Here is a 26,066-nt window from a genome sequence, read left to right on the forward strand (position 1 = left end):
CTAAAGATGAGCTCCATAAATACTGCATGTTAGAGTATATCAGAAATTGTGGTATGATGAAATAAAAAAAGTTATGGTACTTGTAGTTTGTATTCATATTCAGTTCATTCGGAATCTCTGCCTAGAATTGTTGCTACATGTTGAGTTTGCCCTCCCTGAAAATTTTAACTCCTTTTCAGAAGGGAACCAATTGCAGTCGGACTTTTGAATTTTTGCTGCACCAAAGCCCACCTCATAGCTACAATAATGAAGATTTTGACATCATTGTCAAATATTTACAGACCATACTTAGCTGTCATTCTTCACCAGGCCACAGGATGGAGTACTCCAGTAAATGGTCATATTGAGTGGAAGAACTAGTTCTGCCCATAGAATGATGATTGTGGAACAGTGTTGGTAATAATAGAATAAAAGGCTGTATTTCTGATCTTTTCAACATTTTGACTGAACAATGTTGTCACATCTACAGTTTCTTAGTTTTGTTGATAATACCAAATCACTGGGTCAAAATCCTGGAACTTGCTCCCGAACAACACTGTGGGTGTACTTAAACAAGTTGTTTCATCAATGAGCTTCCTTCCATCATAAGGTCAGGAGTGGGAATCTTCACTGTGCAATGTTCAGCATCATTCGAAACTCCTCAGCTGCTGAAGTAGTCCGTGTCCATATGCAACAAGACCTGGGCAACATTCAGGCTTGGGCTGATAAGTGGCAAGTTACATTCATGCCAGGCGATGACCATCTCCAACAAGAGAGAATCTAACCATCTCCCCTTGACATTCAAATGCATTGCTATCGCTGAATTCCCCACTATCAACATCGTGGGGGTTACCATTGATCAGAAATTGAACTGGACCAGCCATATAAGTACTGTGGCTGCAAGAGCAGATCAGAGGCTGGGAATTCTGTGGCGAGTAACTCATCTCCTGACTCCCCAGAGCCTGTCTACTATCTACAAGGCACAAATCAGGAATGCGATGGAATATTCTCCACTTGCCTGGATGGGTGCAGCTTCAAGAAGCTCGACACCATCCTGGACAAAGCAGCCCGCTTGATCAGCACCTGATCCACAACCATCAACATTCACTCCCTCCACCACCGACGCACCATGGCGGCGGTATGTACCCCCCATCTACAAGATGCACTACAGCAACTCACCAAGGCTCCTTTGACAGCAGCTTCCAAACCCGCTATCTCTATCACATAGAAGGACAAGGGTAGCAGATGCATAGGAACACCACCAGCTGCAAGTTCTCCTCCAAGCCACACCATCCTGACTTGGAACTATGGCGCCGTTGCTTCACTGTCACTGGGACAAAATCCTGGAACTCCCTTCCTAACCACTGTGGGTGAACCTACACCACGTGGACTGCAGCAGTTCAAGAAGGCAGCTCGCCACCTTCTCAATAGCAAATATGGATGGATGATAAATGCTGGCCTGGCCAGCAATGCCCATATCCTGTGAAAGAATTAAAAAACATGGACAGCAGTGGTTAAAGAAGGTGGCTCACCACCACCTTTTCAAGAGCATTAGGGATGGGCAATAAGTGTTGGCTTTGCCAGCAACACCCACATCCCAAGAATGAATATTTAAAAAAAAATTGTGAGGAGCCATAAATAGTAGAGCAAACAAACCAGTCGCAGAGAGATCCAGACATGTTGAGACATTGAGCAAAAATTTGGAGTAACTGTTTACCATAGGGAAATGGAAAGTCATCAAACCAGGAAGGGAAACAAACAGAAAAAGTATAAAATAAATGGGAACAGTCTTTTGGAGAGGGATCTGGGGCTTTCGTGGGAAATGACTTTTACACCATCAGCACAGGAACCTAAGAACAGGAGTGGGCCACTTAGCACTTCAGACTGTTGTGCGACATCAGTTGCTGTTTGCCTAAGAGAATTCCAAACTTCTACCACTCCTGAAAGATCTAGCTCTTAACTGATAAATTATGCCCCTGCTCCTAGACCTCGACTAGCAGAAAGGGCTTCTCTCTATCCACCCTATCTATTCCCCTTAAACAAGAACTTGAAATAAACAGCTTAAGGGATGTAATATGAGTCCCTAGAAATGATAGTTTAACCAACAAATGACTATTGTGTACAGACAAAGGGCTGAATTTTTGGGGCCCCCCAAAGTTGGAAACAGAGGTTGGGGGGGTGGGTGTGGAATTTGCAAAAATACCATCCCGGCTGGCGTGTCTGTTTCAAGGCGCTGATCTCAACGCCGGAAATAATCGCCAGGGCAGTGGAGGTGGGACAGGAATCCCACTGTCCTCCCAGTTGAGGGCAGTTAAACTTATTAAGCTTATTAAGAACTTGTTGAAGGGGACGGTGAAACATTTAAAGGGGAGAATTGGTTTTAGATGCTGTCAGTTTCTGAACAGCTGAGGGAAGGTAGGTATGCAGTGGGGAGCCAGTCGAGGCTGCCCCATGGCATCACTTGGCCCCATAAGAGGATCATTGGGACAAAGGGAGACTCAGCACTTGGTAAGTAGGTGGCCTTGGCACAGGTGCCAGGAAAAGTGGGCACTTGGCATTCGGGCATCAAACAGTGTTGTTGCCCCCTGGCATCATGTAGGCAGAAGAGCAGGGGGCAAGGCTACCATTCACAGGACAGCCACCTGTCCAAAAGGAAGACTTCATTTGGCATTGGGGGCATGATTGTCAGATCTTGGGCCCAGTGGCAATTAGGGGCAATACCCTCCACAGGAAGGGCAGAACCTCAGGCCTTAGAAGAACATGGGAAAGGAAAGAGAGGCAGGAAGGAAACAAAGGCCATACCTTCAACACAGGATCTACCGCCGAAGACGGAGCTACCTGGAGATGACCAAGACCCAGTGCTGCAGGAGACTGCAACTCTCAAGGCAGATGGTCACCGAAGGCCTCACAGCACTGGTTGCCATGCCCTGCCAGTAGCTGTCAAAAGTCACTGTGGCTTTGAACTCCTTCGCTTCTGGCTCCTTCCAAGGATCACCTGCAGACCTAAGTGGCATCTCACAAACAGCTGTACACCATTGCATCCTGCTGGTCAGTGATGCCCTCTTCGTCAGAGCTGGACAGCACATTCAATTGACGATGGACATTGCCTCCATTGCTGCATTCCCTAGGTTTAGGGCGATAGTGATTATACCCATGTGGCCATCAAGGCACTGACTGACCGGCCAATGAGACCCATCAACGTAGAAGGGCTTTGACTCACTCAATGTCCAACTGGTCTGCGACCACAACAGTAGCATCCTCCATGTGTGCGCTTGCCTTCCTGGCAGCTGCCTTGACTCCTTCATCCTCCGTCAGTCCAGGTTGCCTCAGATCTTCCCTCCAACCCCCAAAGTGCGTGGATGGGTCCAAGGGAAGTCCCTTGAAGGGATAACTACTGCGCCCTCTATGGGAAACCCCAGACACAGAGAGACACAAAGATGAAGAAACCAATGCCACCTGCTGAGCAGGGCGACCATTGAGCAGGCAATCAGGCTTCTGAAGATGAGATTCCGGTGCCTGTACCAGTTGGGTAACGCCTTCCAATACCCTCTTGCAAGGGTCTCAGTCATTGTGGTGGTCTGCTACACTCTCCATAACACAGTCCTCCAGAAAGGTGTGGATCTTGAGGACAGAGAAGCCCTGGAAGGAGACAGCTCATCGGGAAGGAGGAGAAGGAATATGAGGCAGAAAGTGATCACGCTGAACAGAGAGGTGCCTCTGCTGTTCAACAAGATGACCTCCTCCTGCCACCCTCTGGGAAGAGGACCTCTTTTCTCTCCCTCATGGTCTCCAGCATAAGATCCAGGTCGACATCAATGAAGCGAGGGGCTGCCCTGCCCCAGATGCCAGGCCTCCAGCTCCCCTGTGACCTCTCGCTTCCCTATGGTGAAGCGGAAGGCATTGGCACAAACCGCAGATCTCCCTCAGGGCAACCAGCAGCCTCAGTGATGGCTGCCGTGGGAAGTCTAAATGAATCCCACACTTCATCTGACCCACCTCCATTCATGTCCCCACTGGCTCTAAGTGGACAGGAAACCCGTCTCCATACCAATTAAGGGCTCATTCCTATGAAAATCTGAATTTTAATTAGTTTCCCACTGGAGGTGGGTTTCCCACCCGAAAACAGACGCGGCTCCTGTTTCCTGTTTTCGTGCTGAAAATACAGTCTAAGGGCACAGAACCACTGGGGGCATTCATGCCTTGGAAACTATGTTAATAAATGGGATTGGGCCATGTGAAAGACTGCAGGTGGTAGGGGCATTTATATTGGAAAAGAGGAGACTCAGTGGTGATCTTATTGAGGAAGTATGATCCAAATGGAGAAAGATCAATTGAATCCCAGAACCATGTTCAGTAATAAGTTCTAGACAAGAGGGCGTAGACACATTGAGAAATAAATTGGACTAGTTGAGAAAGGGTCAATATATATATAGAAGATAGTGAATATGTTGGATAATCTACCCAGGATGGTGTTGTAAGTGGTGTAACCCTTAATGTTTTTAATATGTAGAAATCTATTGATCTCAGTCTTGAACAAACTCAACGACTGAGCCTCCACAGCTCTCTGGGGCAGAGAATTTCAAAGACTCACCACCCTCTGAGTGAAGAAATTTCTGCTGACCTCAGTCCTAAATGGCCTACCCCTTATTCTGCGACAGTGTCCCCTGGTTCTGAACTCACCAGCCAGGGGAAAAATCCTTCCTGCAGCAACCCCGTTGAGCTCTCAAGAATTTTGTATGTTTGAATGAGATCACCTCTCATTCCTCTAAACTCCAGAGAATAAGGACCCAGTCTATTTAATGTTTCCTCATAGGACAATCCCTCCATCCCAGGAATTAGCTTGGTGAATCTTTGTTGCACTCCTTTTATGGCAAGTATATCTTTCCTTGGGTAAGGAGATCAAAACTGCACACAATACTCCAGGTGCAGCCTCACCAAGGCTCTATAAAATTGCAGTATGACATCTTGACTCCTATATTCTCATCCTCTAGTAATGAAGGCCAACATACCATTTGCCTTCTTAATTACTTGCTGTACCAGCATGTTAGCTTTCAGGGACACCCAAGTCCCTTTGAAATTCAACACTTGCCAGCCTCTCACCATTTAAGAAATACTCTGTATTTCTGTTTTTCCTATCAAAGTAGATAACCTCACATTTCTCCAAAATGTATTCCATCTGCCAAATTTTTGCCCACTCTCCAAATCCCCTTGAAGCATCTTTGCCTCCTCCTCACAACTCACACTTCAACCTAGTTTTGTGTCATAGAATCATAGAAAGTTTAAGGCACAGAAAGAGGCCACTTGGCCTATCGTGTCTGTGCCGCCCGAAAAACGATCCATCCATTCTAATCCCACCTTCCAGCATTTGGTCTGTAGCCCTGCAGATTATGGCACATGAGGTGCATATCCAGACTCCTTCTGAAGGAGTTGAGGGTTTCTGCCTCAACTATCCTTTCAGGCAGTGAGTTCCAGACCCCCACCACTCTCTGGGTGAAAGGTTTTTCCTCATCTCCCCTCTACATTTTCTACCAATCACTTTAAATCTATGCCCCCTAGTCACTGGCCTCTGCTAAGGTGAATAGGCCCTTCCCCTCCCCTCTATCCAGGCCCCTCAAAATTTTGTACATTTCAATCAGATCTCCCCTCAGCCTTCTCTGTTCCAAGAAGAACAATCCCAGCCTATCCAATCTTTCCTTTTATAGTTGCATTTTTCCAGCCCTGGCAACATCCTCGTAAATCTCTTCTGTACCCTCTGTAGTGCAATTACATCCTTTCTGTAATGAGGTGACCAGAACTGCACACAGTACTCAAGTTGTGGCCTAACCAATGAGTTATACGGGTCCAGCATAATCTCACTGCTGTTATGTTCTATACCTCAGCTAATAAAGGAAAGGATTCCATATGCCTTCTTAACCACCTAATCGACCTGTCCTGCTACCTTCAGGGATCTGTGGTTATTCACTGCAAGGTCCCTCACTTCCTCTACACTTCAGTGTTTTCCCATTAATTGTGTTTTCCTTTGCCTTGTTTGACCTCCCCAAATGCATCACCTCACCCTTCTCCAAGTTGAATTCCATTTGCCACTTTTCTGCCCATCTGACCAGACCATCAATATCTTCCTGCAGCCGACAGCTATCCTCCTCGCTATCTACCACACGGCCAATCTTTGTGTCGTCTGCAAACTTCTTGATCATGCCCCCTATATTTACGTCAAAATCCTTAATATTTACCACAAAAAGCAGGGGACCCAGTACTGAGCCCTGCGGATGCCACTGGAAACAGCCCTCCAGTTGCTAAAACACTCGTCAACAACTACCCTTTGTTTCCTGCCACTAAGCCAATTTTGTATCCACCTTGCTGCATTTCCCTGGATCCCATGGGATTTTAGTTTTTTAACCAGTCTGCCATATGGGACCTTGTCAAAAGCCTTTCTGAAATCCATGTAGACCACATCAACTGCACTACCCTCATCTATCTTCCTAGTTACTTCTTCAAAAAATTTGATCAAGTTGGTCAAACAAGATCTTCCCTTAACAAATTCATGCTGACTATCTTTGATTAACCTGTGCCTTTCTAAGTGACAGTTTATCCTGTCTCTCAGAATAGATTCCAATAATTTGCCCACTATTGAGGTTAGACTGACTGGCCTTTAATTATTTGGTCTATCCCTCGCTACCTTTTTAAACAGAGGTACAACGTTAGCAGTTCTCCAATCTTCCAGCACCACACCTGTATCCAGTGAAGACTGGAAAATGATAGTCAGACCTTCTGCTATTTCCTCTCTCCTTTTTGGATGTGGGCATTAAATGTAGTATTTCTTATGTAATGTAGTATCCTAGCTTCTTTTAACAGCCTGGGGTACATTTCATCCAGCTGTGGTGATTTATCAACTTTCAAGGATGCTAATCCCATTAATACTTCCTCTCTCCCTACATTTATCACATCCAATACTTCACACTCCTCCTCCTTAACTGCAGTATCTGCATCGCCCCCCTCTTTTGTGAAGACAGACGCAAAGTATTCATTAAGAACAATACTGACGTCTTCTGTCCCTACACATAGGTTACCTTTTTGGACTTTTATGGGCCCTACTCCTTAATTATCCTTAGTCATCTTAGAAATACTACATTTAATCCCCACGTTCAAATCATTGATCTAGATTGTGAATAGCTGGTGCCCAAGCATTGATCCTTGCGGTACCCCACTCGTCACAGCCTGCCAATCCGAAAATGACCCATTTATTCCTACTCTGTTTTCTGTCCGTGAATCAGTTCTCAAACCATGCCAGTATATTCCCCCTAAGCCCATGAGCTCTGATTTTGTTTACCAACCTCTTGTGTGGAACCTTATCAAAAGCTGTCTGAAAATCTAAATATAACACACCTGTTCCCCCTTATTTGTTCTGCTAGTTATATCCTCAAAAAAAACTCCAACAGGTTTGTTAAATTGATTTTGCTTTCATAAATCCATGTTGACTCTGTCCAATCCTACCATTATTTTCTAAGTGTCCTGTTATCACATCATTTATTATAGATTCTCGCATTTTCCCTACTGTATGAAGAGATTGGAGTTCCCTGAGTTTTTCTAGGAATTTGCCTTTTTTTTCTCTTCTGCCTCCTCCAGGAGTTAGCGTTGTTAGCAATTGGGGGGTGATGTACAAGATTACACCAATTAAAGGATACAGTAAGCATGGACAAGCCTGATAATCTTTTCTTTGTGTGTTCACATGTGCAGATATTCTTGTATGCAGCAAGGTTTTCCCAATTTGGACATAAGTAAATTGAGAGAAGTAATTTATCAACTGAGCTTTTGTTTTTAGGTATTGCTTTGTTTGATTTTGTTTGATTGCAAAATGACTGCATGTATACCCAAAACTAAAAATAAGACGAATGAGTTCTGTTCATTAGCCCAATGATCTCATGTTTACTTAAGCTCAGCAATTAGTTTTCAGATTCTATTTAGCAAAATATCATATGATCAATTGAAGGAGGGTATGTGGTTTGAGAGGTAATGATCTAAAGGGAAAGAAGTAGTATTGGGGTTACCAAAAGCAGTGCTTACAAACCTCCTCCTTGGTATACTTGCTTAAACAATATATCAACTTGGGATCAGTAATGTGAATGATCCCAGTACAGAAGTCCTCTCTTCAATACGGAAGTTGGTTCCAAAGCAAAAGTTATTGGACTTGAATCGCCTATCTACAGTCTCATGCAGTCCAACAGAATCTGATATTGGTCCTGAACTGGATTGTTCAGTTCTGGTTTTGTCAGTTAATCAACTGCATGAATTGAAGTTTTGTAATGAACTTGTAGGACTTCTTGTACATGTTTACAGTATGCTCTGGTTGGGCTAAATTGCCTGTTTCTGTGCTGTATATACTGAGCACAATTGTGCGTATTGTTCCCAATTCTGATAAGTGCAGAAGAATTTATGGAATTGCGTAATGATGTGTGCATGCAGCTGTATGTTTATCAACTGTAAATTAGGTGCCTCCTGAGGTGTGGTGATTTTAAAATGAGGATTACATCAGGATTATGAGATAAACTAGCTCCACCTTCAGATGTCTACCACAGAGTGAGCTATCTGTTCTTCATATGTAAGGGTAGAGTCAACATTTTTGAGGTTTGTGATATTTTGTAGGTGTATATGGCATGGTTTCATAGCTGCAGAGGAGAAAAAAGAACTCCGTTCCATTCCACCTGGCATGTCAATCAAACAGATGGGTGAGTTTTGAAAGTGAGTGTTAAATCAAGAGGAACAACCACTGAGCAGCCAGTTATGAACAAGTAATACATTTTTGGACTGTTCCCGTGCAGTAATTTCTGGATGATTTTTGTTTTGTTTTACATTTGATGCATTTTTATTTTTAAATGAGTGGAATTAAGAGGTGTTGTATTCTCTTTTCAATGTTTTGTTTGATTTAATCTGTAAAATGTTATCTACTGTATCTAAATATTCAGTATGTTTAGACGAGGGAAAATTCTCCAATGTGTTTCTTTTGGGGAGCCATGCTCACTGGAAGTGCACATTAAAAATTCAGGCATATACACTGCAAGCTATTTATGGCAAAGTAAGAAAATCCTGTACAGCCTCTGCCTGAATTTTCACTAAAGCATTGAGCAAGGATCACCACCAGGAGTGCAAAGTCAGAAAATTGTTCTGGGCATTTTTTTTTAGGCAACTGGTGAGACCATGGTTGAAAACTATTGTGAGATTCAGGGCTGAGCATGTCCAGGTGCCCAGGTCCCAAGACACATCCAGCAGATCTGTTTAATTTTGCACTGTTATGATGAGCTGTGGATTGCTGAGTTTGAATTGAACAATGGAGAAGCAGTCTGTAGTGCCAGAATTGAGTACAGTAGCAGGTTTAATTTACATTTTCCATTGGTTTGTAATAGCTTAAAATGACAGGTTCATCAAATATGGGCCCAGAAATAATGTAATGACCAATCATCTCATACCAGCCTGCCAGTGCATAAAATTTGTTAAGCGCATGTGTATGTGTTTGAACTAGATGATTGCATATATGATTCCAGTGCAAGCTCATGATCTCATTTGTGCTGTTGGGAAAATAGTGAGGAGAAGCTACCTGCTTCCAAGCAGTCATGAAAGGAAGGAAAACAAGCTGGCAGTTTATCCCAACCTGTTTTCCTTCATCCTTCAGTATAAGTTTGAACAGAGCACATCCCTGGTTCCAGCGTCTGAGGTAGATGATGTACAACATATTTTATGTGCTGCTTTATTAAAAATAACTAATGTTTACTGTCTGATGTTGGAATGTGCTATCATATAAAACTTGCATCCTATAATTTACTTTTCAAGTTATAAACACTGTCACTGCTGACTTGTGTAGTCAGCTTATTATGACAGTTGCACTGCATTTCAGTAACTCTTAGAACTGTTTCAAATATATATAGTTGCTGATTGGTTTTGGACTAGGATAGCTCCAAAGGATTTTTGAAACCACAGGCTCCTCTTGTAACAGGTTCCAAAACCACACCATGCTCGATACAAACTAGCAATATTTAGAAATAGTTTACATTTTGAAGGCTCCTCCCTTTTTGCTTCTCCTCACTCCCATGCTGTCAGAATGTACTTTGAAGTAATTAATTGCAGTTTAAAAGACACAGTATTTATTCTGTGTGAGAGCAGGCTCTGTTCAGACATTCTGGCACCATTGGCTGAATGGGTATTTTAAAGTAACTTGTCCATTTGAAGCTGAGGAAAAATGAGCTCTGTCCTTTACACTATGCTGAAGCCTTCTGAGTAATGTAAGGTACTATATCGTAGCATTATGCTTCTTAAAACACTTTGTAACCTGAATTTTTGGTTCATACAATAGCAAATCTGTGGTTTATAATTATTACATTAGAAATGTTAGGTTTTGGTTTGAAAATGAATGTTTTTGTTTCAAATGCTTTTAACATTTTAATATTAATTTCATTGTAAAATGATCCAGGAGGGTCCCTGGTCAATACTTGATTTATGTTGAGATAACTGACCTTTGGTGGTAAGGGGGACAGTTCCAATTGGCCTCCATATCTCTGGGCTAAGGAAGGGAAAGTAATCAGATGATGATTGTGTTCCTGATCTGTATGCAGTGACTTCTGCCAGATAATTCACATATGTGGTTGTTTGGTGAGGTTAGAATCGGATTCAACTGTGATACTTCCAATGGTTAATTATTAGTCTGCCTGTGCTCACTGTCTTATGTTCATGCTAACGAATGGCATATTGGGCAAAGTAATAGTTGAAAGGGGGCATTGCTCGTTGAAGCATCACCCATGATGATCCTGAGTTTTCAGTAGAGAAAGTGAGAAAATTGGAGGGTAAAATTCTGTTGCGTTTCTGATTAAACATTATAGATGATAGCAGTCATGCTTGCATACTGATAAGCATTTGTAAATGCAGATCTAACAGGAGGTGAAAGATGCAATTAATTCTCCTGTCTCGTTAAAAGAGATGTTGGAGTGTTAAAGAAGGGTAACTAATATAAATTTTTTTTTATTTTGCCTTCCCAATAGAATAACAAATGCACTTGCATCCTAATTAAATGGCATTGTCAGAGTATCTGCACTTTATTATCGGAAAATATTGTTCGACCTACCTTAATGTGCTGGCCGCTTATTGATGTTTCAGTATAAAATTTCGAATGACATTTTTAAAAATGAAGTCCCTGGGGTCTTTCAAAAGTTTAGGCTACTTGAGATATTTTGTTGGAGAAAGACAAAATAAAATGAATCCCTCTAGGGGGTGAAGATATACTGAATGGGGGTCCTTGTCAGTCCCAGCTCTTGGTTAAGACTTAAAGCTATTGTTCGCTTTGCAGGCTGAAGTGTCACCTAGAGCCTCTGATGGCTTTACTGCCCTTGGTCCCAAGTCTGCAGAGTAGTGTCTGTTTATCTATTCACACTCCACTGGGGGCTCAATAATAGGCTTATTAGCTATACCATTCATATTCAATAGGACCTTGAAGGAGTTCCAAAGCAGCCAATCGCTTTACAAAATCAGTGAATAGATTATGGTTCCATTCAAAAACAACTGGTGTGAAAGATTCCTCAAGCTTGCTGTGATAAGCTTTCCCCCAAAAAATCTCATAATGGAATTGTTTACTATGATCATTATTGTTTTTAAATTCTTTATTGCGAACCTTCTCATTCTTTGTTTTCCTTTTTCACATTGTTCAATTGCTATTGCTTTAAGAATTGCCAGGCATTACTTTAATGGTAAGTTATTTAGCCAGATGAGCTGCTGTTGACTGATTGCTGTCCTTTCAGTCTAAAGGGATATACTCTGAATTGCTGTTAAAGGAAAAAAATCACGTCTGGGTATTGTGCAACCAAAATGCTGCTTTCTAAGGCATTAATAGGTAGATGTTAGTGAATGCCCCAGTGTCTCATTGCTTCCTGTTTCTGCTTTCATTTTGCTATATGAATACAGCAGCTACTAGTCTTGCAAATGTTTGTTCATGTGTTGGGAATAAACTGAGTTGGGGGAAATGCCAGAAAACTATGTGCCAAGTTCTACATGCTGTGAAGTAGAGGAGTTACAGCCTGGCCCACAGAGTTAAACATTACTGAAAACTGATTTGATTGGCAGAGGCAGTGCGCTCTGCTTGTTTGATGATGAAGTTCAGTTCAGGAACGAGTTCAGATTACAAACAGGGGGAGTGACCAAAGAGGGGAGAGAAGGGGGAGAAAAGATTTACAGGCACCACAAGGCTTTTTGAGATTGCAACGAGCTTGTGAATGAAGTGAATCCAGAACTAGGGCTGCAGTATCTGCTTTTATTCTGTATTGTTGCCGTCTTTGTTTTCTCTCAGATACCATCAGGACGATTGTAATCCCTTGTGATTTAATTCCCTCTCGTTTTTAATAAGAAAAAGTTACATAGAGAAATGGACACTGTTTTTCTCCAAGAGCCGCACGTTGGATGTGTGTGTTTGGGTCATGTTTTCACTGATCCTGAATAATCGTGTTTTCCTCAGAGACCTATGGCAGTTGGATCTAAGTAGTCCAGGCACAACTCTGTTTCTAGAGGACTACCCAAGGGACCCCACATTCCTTACTTTAATTCATCTTGTGCACACGCCTGCTGAGGGGAACGTGGGTCATATTCTTGCTGTGGTAGTAAAGGTAATTCTACCAAGCAGTGTTGGATTTCAGGCAATTATTGTATGCCAAAAAATTGCACTTAAATGTAATCTCTTTGAAATCAAAAATGTGGTATCTTTTTATTTCATGTTTTGTTTGAATGTTACATTGTGGTGGTATTAAGGGACAGAAAAGAAAAATTAGCTGAAGCTGAAAAATAATGAAATGACTGTTAACCTTTTAAATTACGTTAGTTGCTGTAGAACAAGTGCCCACTTGCAAACTGCACGGAGAGTTTTTTATTTGGCTTGAAGGAATGTAGTACTTCTCTCAATTTAGCCGCCTTTACCATATTTAGAATAATTTGGGCAGGTATGTGATGAGGTGAAAATGGCTTGAAGAGCGGGTGGCATTGAGGCCATTAATCAGATTTAGTTTGACAGCTCCTCCCCAATGTAGTCTGTGGAGGGAGACAAAGTTCCCTTTCAAAAAAAGTCTAGCTTTCACTGTGTTCGGAACACCGTAAAGGATTGCTGTGTTACTGTATTACTGCAAGGAGCCAATATGTGAATACCCTGGAGAAAAATTGCATGTCCAATGCTGTAATCAAATTGAGGTACTACTTAAGACTCGTACATTTTTTAAAAATATGATTTTCTTTTTACTTGCCACAGTGTGTAGTACCTTTGTACGATTATTCCATATATTTATCTGCTTTTCCGAAGTAGGAAAAAAACTTGCATTTTACAGACTGATGTAGTAGTTTTTGCAATACAATTGTAAATTGGAGTTGTGATCTAGTATTGTTTATCACTGCATTTTTGTGTCACCTTCAATTGAAAAGATATAAATTGCGGTTTCTAAAATGAGGAGAGCAGAATCTGTAGTTAGCTGCAATCCAAAGTCTGCTAACAATGCATGTGGGTGAAAAGTTAGATCAGTGTGAAATGAATTCCAGGTTGTAGGAAAAGACCAACTGGCAAACAATCAACCTGTATATTTTGCAGCAAATATCATTGGGCATAAAACAGGGATTAGAATTTTTGTCATTTCTGTCAACCAAGTTATGTCTTTTTTTACAGGATTTGCAACTTAATTATGTGAAGACGTTCTATATCTTACCTGTGAAGCATTTTGGTTTTGTACTTATATACATGAAATATTTGAGGAAACGTTTTTTTAAAAAAAACATTTTGCATGATATCCATGTTTAGTAGAACTTTTTTTCACATTGTTTATCGGCAGGAGTACAAAATTTGTGTTATAGAGAGAGATTGGTTGAAATGTTTTCCCTTGTTAAGGGTGGGATCCATTAGCATGTATGTTCCACCCATGATCATGGAATATCAAAAGTGTTATGGTCAGCTGCTACTTTTATTAGTATATTGATTTCAATTTTGGACTGCCTGCTCTGTGTAGTCTTTGTCATCTTGCAAGTAAAATACATTTGGGGATATGAAGTGAAAGGCATTTCATTTTAACTGAGAGTAGCTTATTCTTGATCATCAGTGGAACTTTTATAGACAGAGTTATGCAATATGAACAAATTCAATTTTTCACTCCTGTAAGCTGATACTTTCAGGTCACTTTAGAAGACAGCCAGTATTGGAACTGTGTTTCAGTCAAACTCTATAATCAAATGTAGATAATATTTTGAGTCAGTGAAAGGGTTAAATTGAATTTCAGTCATTTTTTTAAAGTAGAGATTGGAGTCAGATATCTCTCATCAGAGGGGTTGATTCCCAAACATTGATTTATTTTCATCAGTTGTTTTTCCTATTATGTAAGGCTGCTGTGTTGATGTACTTTGACCCAAGTCAACATGGGTCAAATGCGTATTCCTCAGGTTGTGCAGCTTTGTTTGCTGTCGCAATCCCAGATGCCTTCTGCTTCTACTGGAGGACAGTCCTGCTCATTGGCTGAAACTTTGTCCTCTTGCATTTGCAATACCAACTGGAAAAACTTGGGGGATGTATGCATTCATTTTACCAGTATAATTCCTAGGAAACATTTTTTGTGTTTACTGGAGCAGTTCTAAGCTTGCTTTCCAGTAAGATGTTAAAAATCATTGCAGAAAGAATGTAAAGAGGAAAAACTGAATGAAGAAAACATAAGTACTGCTTATGAATTCTTTATACTCTTTAATCTTATGTAATGCATTTCACTGGCCATATATGATATGTGGATTCATGCTCTCCAAGTTTGATACTGTGGAAAAATAAGAAAGTAAAGGTTTTGTTTAATAGTTTACCCGATATTTAAAGTAATATTTTAAAAGCATTCAGGCATGTTTGAAATTTATTTTTGTAGGTAACGTTCCTTTTCTGCAAATTTTCACCAGAAATAACTGTTAAACAGAGATGACTTTTGTTCTAGTGAGCAGTTGCTGTCACAGTTGAAAAATAACATGATTTTCACATTTGGAAGTGAGAGTATTCCCCTTTGGATTGAAATAAGCTTCCACAATCGTTCCACTGACAGGCTAATTCTTCTTTCTGCAGTCTTTCAAGTGAGGAGCCACACAGTAAAGAAGAGGACATTGGACTTTCATGCCTATACACAAGAATTCAGATGGGATTAGAGTCCAGATGGAGTTCCAGCAATGGTCTAAGGATCTTCACTAACAGGATGCCTAGTTGTCATTACTTAGTCTGCTGCGCCATGTTAACCATGGCAGCACTAGCTGCAGCAAGGCCACAGTTTAAGCCTGCTGATAATGGTGCATCAGAAACAGAAGGTAAGTGTAATCAATGCAATTTAAATGTTAAATGGCAGTTATTTTTGTATCAAGGGAAAATAAAAACACCTGTTGTCTAATTCAACCTTTAAGCCCTTCGAAACTTTATGTAAATTTTGTTAAACTGGCCTTAATCAATAATTAAACTTTGGGGGTATTTTGCATACTTTATAATGGGACAACTGAAGTTATTGGCAAAAGTTTTACTGGAATGACAGATTTTTGGTCTCTGTCTTCTGTATTTATTTCATTTGAACTTTGACACTGGTTAATTTTTGTAAGGTCCATATCTTAAAAGGTTCTCTATTTTCAAGGTACTTTTGCTTGTTTCTTGTAAGCCTTCCTCATTTCTTTATGACGAAGACCACAGACAAGCATTTCAATACTTAAAAAGGGAAATGCATTTTTATTTCAAAACCCATGTGACACAGCGCATTTAATTGTGATTCACATTCAATATTCTTTACTGAGTGGCTTCCAGTGATTGGGAATACACTCTGATGTAGTATTATCTATACTTGAATTGCTCGTTATTTTGGCAGTGATCTAGAGAGTCCGTGTGGCAGTCCCAGGAAGTCAGTGATAGATACCATTACTCTGGAAAGTCTCAGTCAAAGTAGGACTCTGGTGTAATGTCATACAATGACATGCACTGTGCAATATGGCACAGTAGATGAATTTGCCTTTTTTCTGTTTTAAATGAAGATTCAGCATCTTAAGTAAACGTCAGAGTTTCCTAATTACAGCAATGCCCTTTTAAAACAATTGTAAAGGAAGTTCAATACTTCTGTCAATAGTCTCACTGTTATTTCAATGACCTTTTTGTAATTCATTACGATCAGCAGTTTCCAAGCAGTCTTCCATACCTTAGTAGTGGTTGTTACCAAGGATGCAGGATAGGATGCAACTTAAAAAGGTTTTCTTAACTGATGGATAGATAAATGAATGAAGGATTATGTCTGTGGGTCTGTCGACAGTTGAGGGAAATTGCAGTCAGTGTTTTCGCTTGAGGGTAATCTGAGAATATAGAGAGAGTAGTTAGGTTCTCATCACCATTTAATGAGTCCTATATTATTTTCCTCCTGCTGGTGACACAAGCATTTTTAGGAGCATTTTAGTGACAACCTAATGCTGGTTATAACTGGTCTGGGAAGGTGCCATGGTATTTGGTTTATATAAGCAGGAATACAAAGGACATGGTGAGGAGAGTGCAAGTTAGTTCAGTGCAAAATAGTATCTCTAGTTTTAGAGCTTTGAGTTAAATGTGATTCTTAGGATAAAATGAGTTTTACAAATTGTGAGAATCTTTCAAATCATCAAATAAGGCCCCTTTTTAAGTGATGAGGAAATTTTCCATTTGCTGAAATGCCTGTTTTCATTTTGCATTTACATTATAGTTAATTGTGAAATATTGAAAGCTGAGAGCACAAAAGCTGATGTATTTGTAGTGCTGGTTCTGCTGTGCTATCTGGTGAGATGAAGGAAAGGAATGCTATTGAGAAGTACTCATACAGCAAATTAAAAGACCCAGTGAAAACAATGAGAGCAAGAGTTTTAATGGAACTATCAGTCCTGCAGTTTGATTTTTTTCCCCCTTGGAAGAAGTGCTTGGCCTCCGCTTGGCAGCTGCCCAAATTAAAACATTTGAAATCACAAGCTCACCACGTGGAGAACTGTGGGTGCAGACCTATGTCTTATGACTGATGTAGCCTGTTGGCACATTTCTGAGTGGCCTCGCAGTAAGACATTGTTTGGGATTGCATCCCTTAACAGAGGTTTGTGAAGCACAGACCTTTACAGTAGTCCTGTTTAGCCCAAATGGCACTCTGCCTTGTATTTTCATAGAATCATAGCCTTTTGGCCTATTGTGTCCATGCTGGCCAACAAGTAGCCACCCAGCCTAATCTCACTTGCCATCTCTTGGTCTGCACCCCACCTTCTCCTCTGTTTCTGAGTTGGATGCTATGACATTTGAGCAAGCAATGATTCTTTTCCTCTTCTCCCCGAACAACGTCTGCTTGCTCCCAAAAGCGGACCACAACAGAGATCAGAAATGCAGCGACATGGGGAATGAAAGCTGTGTCCTTCCGCTGCCATGGTCTCTTCATTTACTAATATTCAGCTGTGTAATCCTCATTAGAAATATCAAGGACATAATATTTGTGATGGATCACTGCAACCAGGTGCCTATTGCAAAGGAGATTCAGCGCTCTAAAGTGATGATTTTTTCAGAGTCTGACCCTAATACGCAAATGAGTCCTCAGTGCACATTTAAAACACACAAATATTGGTTTATCTGCTTCTTTCCTCTTGATCATTTTAAGGACTGAATTTTGGCAGTTCCCCCTGTACAGCTGTCATAGAGTCATACAGCACTGAAACAGGCCCTTCGGCCCACCGGGTCTGTGCCAACCAACAACCACCCATTTATACTAATCCTACATTTAATCCCATATTCCCTACCACATCCCCACCTTCCCTCAATTTTCCTACCACCTACCTACACTAGGGGCAATTTACAATGGCCAATTTACCTATCAACCTGCAAGTCTTTGGCTGTGGGAGGAAACAGCAGTACCCGGCGGAAACCCACGTGGTCACAGGGAGAACTTGCTAACTCCGCTCAGGCAGTACCCAGAACTGAACCCGGGTCACTGGAGCTGTGAGGCTGCGGTTCTAGCCACTGTGCCGCCTCTCTGTTTGGATTTGCTCTGTCATTGCCTGCAGCAACTCATGTCGAGGCAGTTTTACACACATGAATCTCAATTACTGAATCCACACATAGAGCGAACCAGACTCCTTTTGAGACTCTGTGCCACTCTGGCATTAAATTAGGTGTTGAGCACAAGTATAACTGTCCTGCACTAACCTCACCTTTCATTTCCATAAATTGAGCCTGGAGCACAGAAGCAAGTCTTTGTAGAAGTGAAATGAAAAACCAGAGTCGACCTGGTCTTTCAGGAGTTTTTGATTCTTGGGCCCTTTGGCTTATGCTCCAGTCCAAGGGGATTGAAACCGGCATCTGGCTGACATGCATTGAGCCCCTCTAAGTTTTTCCAAGGTAAGGGCAGACGTATAGCAAAAGACCTGTTTAGATTGTGAAATGGGAAAGGATCAATTACAGTTTTAAAATTGCTTTTTGAATGTTGTAGAAGAACAACAAGGAAGGCTGATTGCTTCTTATAAAATCTGAAAGTGAATTAAGCAGAGACCTGTAAAACGTTAATTTTCAAAATTCAGAACCGTTCAGATAAAGCAGATGTGAAGATGTTATAAAAACTGTCGAAATCATAAGTAACTTCTCTTCTGTTATAATTTTTTGGTCTTGCATTTAAAGGAGAATTTATAAAATTTTGGTGGAAACTTTGTGTACAATGTGATTACACTGCAAACCCAGAAGTTTGTAGCACTTTACTGCCAAATATTAGATGTTTTCTGAAAAACTAAATATGATTCAGCCATCTGACATTGGTTGAGTTAACCTATGCCCAATTATCAAGGTCACCAGATATACAAACTCTGCTGGCAGCTTTCAATCACTTTTAGCACTAAGCAGATTAAAAATTTAGTTTTATCTCGCATTTTTGTTGCTCTCAAGGTAAGTTCATACCAAATAAGGGAATATCATACATTATTTATGATATTAGTGGATGCTGAACACCGCTACTAAAAATGCCAAGTAGGCTATTTAAAACATAAACCAAGTGGGTAAAAGACTCTCTGGACTTCATTTTGGCAGCTATGAAGTTGATGATGTCAAATCAGTGATGTGTAAAGGAAGAGAAGCCAAGTGGATTTTGCTGTTCACCAGTTTTAGCATGGAAGCAAAGTCTCACATTGTAAACACAGAGCTTGTTCTGTGGTCTCTCTACAGATTCCAGCATTATAATGTGATTTGGACATAAAGCAAATGTAAACTAATATTTGCATTAAAACAGGCAAGGGATTGGGCACCTGGTATCGAAGTGGTAGATTGCATACCTCATAATCAGATTGTTGCAGGTTCAAATTCCAGGACTGTCTATCATTCACTGCAGTGTTTCCAGTGAGCAGCTGTCTTGGCTGAGCGAGTGGATAGTGTGTCCTATGGGGGAGGGGATTACTCCGTTCATTTGAGAGAACAGGAGAGAGTTGACATTGGCAACATAAATTCCAAGTGTAACTTCTTTTGGTACATCACAGAGTATTATTGACAGGTATCACAAAACCAGTTTTGGGGCAAGTGGTTTGCATTGGACTTGTGTTGTGAAGGGGCACACTGGGAATAAAGATAGCTTTAAAAAGTATGGTGAAGTGAAAAGAAAACTGTTGACACTCTCAAATGCTGTGCTGCAATCTGATGTAAAAATGTTTGTCAGTTATTAAAGATGAAAACAATAACCATCAAAATATAGGGCTCATTAATGATTATCAATTCTATATTTAAAGAAGCTAAAATAATTTTTCAGTTTTTAATAGCATAAGGATCAGAGCCTTATAAACTACATGTATTAATTGTGTCAGGATTTACAGAAATGGTACTGTAGTAATAGATTTTCGAAGCTGCATATTGCATTGGTCAAACCTACACTGAGAAATTAATAAAGCCCAGGTTACGACAGTATCTCAAAACAATCAATGCAATTTATCCTTTTTAAAAGTAGTATTGTTCTGGCACTGAGATAATATGCAACCATGCTATTTGTCGTAATTTAATGTTTGCTTGCTCTGCCACATGTTAAGTTGTTAGAATTCCCTCTTGATCAGCTTCTGTTGTTTGAGAGCGGCATGTTAAATTTTCATTGGGCCAAATGGCCTGTTTCTGTGATGTAAGTGCTGCGTAATACATCAAACGCAAAATACTGCAGATGCTGGGAATCTGAAATACAAACAAAGTGCTTGAAATACTCAGCAGGTCAGGCAGCGTCTGTGGAGAGAGGAACAGAGTTAACGTTTCAGGTCGATGACTCTTTGTGAGAACTAGAAAAAGATGTGACAGGTTTTACCGAAGTACAGAGGCAGGGAAAGCGGGCCAAGAACAAAAAGGAGGTCTGTGATAGGCTGTAAGACAGCAGAAATTAAATGACAAGAGAGATGATGGTGCAAGGCAAAAGGAAATGGTAATGGAGCAAGTAAAGAAACAAAAGATAAGTCTTGAGAACATAGGAATAGCAGAACCATCACCCACAGCTGCTGTCTGGAAAAAATTGGAGCAGAGGTGATGATCTGAAATTGTTGAACTGTTAAAATTAAAATTACAAATCTCTGCCCCACTACCACTCTGACCTCCCTTCCTTGGCCTCCTACACTGTTCCAGTGAAGCTCAATGTAAGCATGAGGAACTTTCGATTAGGCATTTTACAGCCTTCTGGACTCAACATTTACTTGTTTAAAACCTGTTATTGCGTTTCTAACATTTTCCAGTTCTGCTGAGAGATCATTGACCAGAAGCATTTAGCTCTGTGTTTCTCTCTTCACAGATGCTGCTTGACCTGCTTAGTACTTTCAGCATCAGTTTGGTTGGCATGGCATCTGTAGTGACATCTGTTTTTTTTTGCTTTATTTCCAATACATTATAAACTTTGTGTACATAATTGTGTACATTGTCTGTGTGATTGATAATAAAGGATGATTATTCATGTGAAATTACTGGTTAGGAACATTGGATTGTCCAAGATATGTTCAAGGGACATAAAAAGAGCACTCCCATCAGAAGGGAGTGAAATTTGGATAGAAGTAGCCTAGTAGTCCATTGGCACTTGCCTCCTGGTTGGCTAAGAATGGTATTGGCTGGGAATTGCTTGGTCAGGGAATGATCATAATGCAAAAACAAGGTAGAAAAAGGTTAACATATCCTCAAAAAGTAAAAGATAAGTTTTAACCAATGGCAAACCTCATTAGAGAGCTACTATAATGTCCCTAATAACCTACTTTATAGGGAATTATTTGTTTAGTCATTTGCATCATGTTTATTACCTCCCACAGGCTGATGCTGAACCAGACATATGATTTTATTTATAATCAATTTTTGTCCATGTGTGTACATACAGCTTCATTTTAGTAATGATGAAAAACTCCACTAAACCAAGTAGGTAAAGTGCAGTCACCCGGGATTTTTTTGGTATGGGTTACATACCCCCTTCATCTCCTCTATAAATATCAGAATTGCCTCTCTCGTCTTCTTACCCAAGTCTTCAGATATAGTTGTGCCTCATTTCAACTATTCAACCATGATCTGCAGCTCTTCATACCACACCCTTAACCTTGAATTGCAGGGAACCCAGAAATACACAATAGATCATAGCATCTGTTAAAGGAAAAGACAGGTTATGATATTTTTGGTGTGCACTCATTGAAGCATGAAGACTCGACAGGGTAGTTGCTGAGAAGCTGTTTTCACTCCCTGGCTGGAGAGTCTAGAACAAGGGGTCATAGCCTAAGGATAAGCCATTTAGGACTGATATGAGGCTGAGGGGGGGGGGGGGGGGGTGACTTAATTGAGGTGTACAAAATTATGAAGGGCCTAGATAGAGTAGATAGGAAGGACCTGTTTCCCCTAGCGGAGAGGTCAATTACCAGGGGGCACAGATTTAAGGTGATTGGTAGAAGGATTAGAGGGGACGTGAGGAAAAACTTTTCCACCCAGTGGGTGGTGGGTGTCTGGAATTCACTGTCCGGATCAGTGGTGGAGGCAGAAACCCTCAACTCATTTAAAATGTACCTGGACATGCATCTGAAGTACTGTAACCTGCAAGGCTGTGGACCAGGTGCTGGAAGGTGGGATTCGATTGGGCGGCTAGTTTTTTCAGCTGGCACAGACATGATGGGCTGAATGGCCTCCTTTTTGTGCCGTAACTTTTCTATGGTTCTATGAGAAATATTTTCATTGAGAGTTGTGAATCTTTGGAATTCTCTACCCCAGAGGCGTGTGAATGCTCATTTGTTGAGTATATTCAGGACAGAGATTGATGGTTCTTTTAGTGCCCAAGAATCTAAGAGTTGGGGCAGGAAAGTGGGATTAGTGTAGAAAATCAGCCTGGATCTTATTGAATGGCTGCGCAGGCTCGATGATCTACTCCTACTCATATTTCCTATTTTCTCTCCTTGTCAAACTGAGGAGTTGTTGGATAGTGACTGGGAACAGCAGCAATGACTGAATTTTCTTTTCCCTTTGCTAGTCTGGGGGAATTATAGACAATTAAAGTTTAATTTTAATTTAAATTGCAGTTAACAGCACAGACTGTTTAGATCTAAATTGCTGATATAGCTAGCAGTTAAAGAAAGCTTGTAGAAAAGAGAATAAAAAGCACTTGTATCATACCTTTCATGTCCTCAGAGCATCCCAAAGTGTTTCACAGTCAATTAATTATTTTCAAACTGTGGTCATTGTTTTGTAGATAAATGCAGCAGTCAATTTGTGACCTACAAACAGCAGTGAGATGAATGGAGAGTTATTAAGTTCTTGTTGGTGTTGGTTGAGGGTTAAATGTTTGCAAGGACACCAGGAGAACTCCCTTGCTGTTCTTTGAGTAGTGCTATATGCTTTGTTCAATTATGAGGTCAACTGCAGGAATAGATGCTTTGTATATCTACCCAGCTGAAATATGAACTTCATCTGGTTCCAGGCAATCATAGAAATCAGAATGAGGACTGGAGAGCGGAATTAGCAGAATGACTTCACAAGTCTCTGCTATGAAGATTTGATTAATTTTATAATAGAGTATCAAATAAGATGCTTTAATAGATTGGTTCCTTTGGCTGCACTTGTACATGGAGGTAATATGGGGTAAAGCCTGGCTACTGGACCCGAACCCGACCAAACCCAACTACATGTGTCAGATTCAGGTCGGGTCTGTATTCGACATCCAGGCTTGGGTTGGGTCCAGCTGGACTGTACTGTTTTGTTCCGTATTGATTTTGTTTTAGTCTATGATCTTTTTCTGTTTCAAAAATACCTTTGTTGTTTTCGGGTCGGGTCGGGCATTTAAAAAAAATTAAAGGACTCAGACTGGTTCGGGTTCGGGTTGGCCCCGGTCAGATATTAATTTTATAATTGAGCCAGTCTTTAATATGGGGTGTACAGCTTTAAATGCAGAGTTTAAGTACTATAGTATTGAACTCCGTTTTAACTTTTTTTTACCTAACCCTGTGCTGTGCATGCCCTGGGAGTATTTGATGGGACAGTGTAGGGGGAGCTTTACTCTGTTTCTAACCCTGTTTTTTTTTTGAAGGTGGCCTTTATACCCCAGGCCCCTTTTATGCATTTCATGTGGAGGGGGTCTTTATATAGGCCCTCCCTATATACATTTTATAAAATAACTTTGTTTTATTTTTCTGTTTTAATAAAAACTCAAATTAAAATGCCATTCTTGATGTCAGTTATGTACTCCAGTCCCTGCGGTGCCTAGTTTTAACTGTTATTGATCCAGATCATTATTGGAAGATCCATTCCTGTGTATTGATAGAATAAGCAGATTACCTCCGTAGTGGTGAGTGAGGTATTCTTACACTGCTGCAAAGTACTGTCATAATTCCACGGCGCCAGCACAACTTCTAAATGATGACTCCTTCACACTCTTCAATTCACTGACAGATACTTATTTACTGGGAAGTTGAATGAGTTTTTGTAAAACCATGGCAACACCAGGCTGTGGACTTTGAGGTGCATTACTGATCAATCACCTGATCTCACCTGGTGGCATCACATTAGAAACACCTGCCATGGTGGTTAGAAGTACAGATGAGATTTATGGTTCTTTTTTTATTTGTGGTTAGGTCATTTATCAGTTTCTCTATGGTAGCTTGAAGATAAATTACTGGAATGTCATCGTTCATAGTGCAGTGCTGTGGACAGCTGGAGCAAAGAATGAATGTTTATTCTGGTTTCAAAATGTTCTACCACTGAGTGTCATCACTAGGACCACTTTTTAAAGAAAATCAAATAATTACAATGACTTTCATAACTCTTTGTTTCTACTTTCCTGTTATTTTTGTTTAAATGAATGCTGGTGTCTTCATAAGAGGAATTGGGTTGGAGGAGTTGCTGAGCCTGGTAGTACAATGGACTGTGTAGAAATGCAGTCAACTGTGTCTGTTCATGCCTGTCCCTCACACCATTAGTCTCAGTGACCACCTCAAATCAATTCCATGCAATATGGCCAACATCCATTATTTCAACAAATAATTGTAAAAAGAGAAGCAACATTAAAAATAGAGCAAAGAATATTAAGATTAGTGATGATGTTTTGTAACTTTTCATTTTAAATTAAAACAAATATCTATAATGAGGTCGAATGAAACCTGTTGTGTTCATCCTTTGGATTTTAATAAATTAAACTTTAGTGCTGTTTGAATACATTCGGAGCCAAGTTCATGTTCTGAATCATCTAAGAAACTGACCTGGTCCAGTGTCTAATGCAGAAGACAGGTGTTCAAGCTTCCTCGAGTATATGGTAAAGTCATTGGATAGCATGTTACTGCTGGGCTTGTTTTTCTCATTTCCTTATTTGTATATTTTTCCCTGGCAATTTCACAAATAGTATTCACAGATGAAATGTGTAGTGTTTTGAACAACCAGGTTACTTAAAAGAAAATGCAAATAATATGTAAAGTAGAATGATCAAAATCAATAAGATTAACTGTCTTACCTTTGGTTTAGACATTTAAATTCCGTTGGTGTCTCTGTCCAAAAATAATAAACGGTGATATATCTTTAGTATTGTCAGCATGGGCTATAAATAAAAATGTTCCATTTCCTATTGCAGTTTACAATTTGCAGCTTTAAATGCGAATTTGTCAGGAAAAAATAGATGATGGAAAGCTGTCCATTTCATAAATATGCAAATAAAGTCTTGCAATTTCCTTAAAGGAACAGCACAGTGATTCCTGACTTTTTTTTAAAGTGTATTCCTCTACGCATACATGTTCTAGTATTGATGTTTTGGGTAAGCACAATGTGAACATTTGAGGTGTATCAAAAAAATTCTAAGTTAAAGTAAAACTCCATTCTGTATCCATGAACAACGGAAAAAGAGAATTGCATATTGTAGGGAAACATGTGTTTGTCTGTTTTTAAACCCTGACTTCCTGTAATTTTGATGCTTTACGCTGATGTGAAGTATTTACAACCTCTGCTGATGGCTGTAAGGAGCTAGTAAGGGAAAGCGCATTTTTCAAAATGTTCATTGACACTAGGAAATCACCTGTTCAGTATACAAAAATGCTGCCTGATACGAAGACCTCAAAGTTTGCTTACTATCAGTCAGTTCTGACCATCCAGCGGGTATGTTCTAAGGCAAGTCCTAACTCAAGTGTCACACGGTGGCACAGTGGCGCAGTGGTTAGCACCGCAGACTCACTGCTCCAGCGACCCGGGTTCAATTATGGGTACTGCCTGTGTGGAGTTTGCAAGTTCTCCTTGTGTCTGCGTGGGTTTCCTCCGGGTGCTCCGGTTTCCTCCCACATGCCAAAGACTTGCTGGTTGATAGGTTAATTGGCCATTATAAATTGTCCCTAGTATAGGTAGGTGGTAGGGAAATATAGGGACAGGTGGGGATGTGGTAGGAATATGGAATTAGTGTCTGATTAGTATAAAATGGGTGGTTGATGGTCGGCACAGACTCGGTGGGCCGAAGGGCCTGTTTCAGTGCTGTAACTCTAAACTAAACTAAACATGTGACTCTTAAGCCATTTACTGGGGAAGAGTAGCTGAGGTGGTTTCCTGCTGCCACCATCGTTCTTTTATCTTCAGACTGATCTCCTGAGGGAGGGGAGTTGTA

At 40.5% G+C, this 26,066-nt stretch overlaps 1 protein-coding gene across 33 annotated transcripts in view; it reads left to right on the plus strand.

Annotated features, from left to right (window-relative positions):
• Positions 1–26,066, plus strand: part of LOC137380667 (fibroblast growth factor receptor 2-like) — a 163,803-nt gene that overhangs the window by 62,778 nt on the left and 74,959 nt on the right. For 25 of the 33 annotated variants that reach the window (XM_068052870.1, XM_068052853.1, XM_068052855.1 and 22 more), the window contains one exon: positions 15,074–15,309. In XM_068052870.1, coding sequence (XP_067908971.1) covers positions 15,074–15,309 — 236 coding nt within the window. Of the gene's footprint in view, positions 1–10,146; positions 10,256–12,179; positions 12,615–12,791; positions 13,189–14,492; positions 14,545–14,664; positions 14,687–15,073; positions 15,310–26,066 lie in introns of those variants that run through there. The other 8 variants (XM_068052881.1, XM_068052883.1, XM_068052877.1 and 5 more) reach the window with 8 other exon arrangements.

Source organism: Heterodontus francisci, chromosome 20, assembly GCF_036365525.1.
Source record: "Heterodontus francisci isolate sHetFra1 chromosome 20, sHetFra1.hap1, whole genome shotgun sequence".
Classification (NCBI taxonomy): domain Eukaryota; kingdom Metazoa; phylum Chordata; class Chondrichthyes; order Heterodontiformes; family Heterodontidae; genus Heterodontus; species Heterodontus francisci.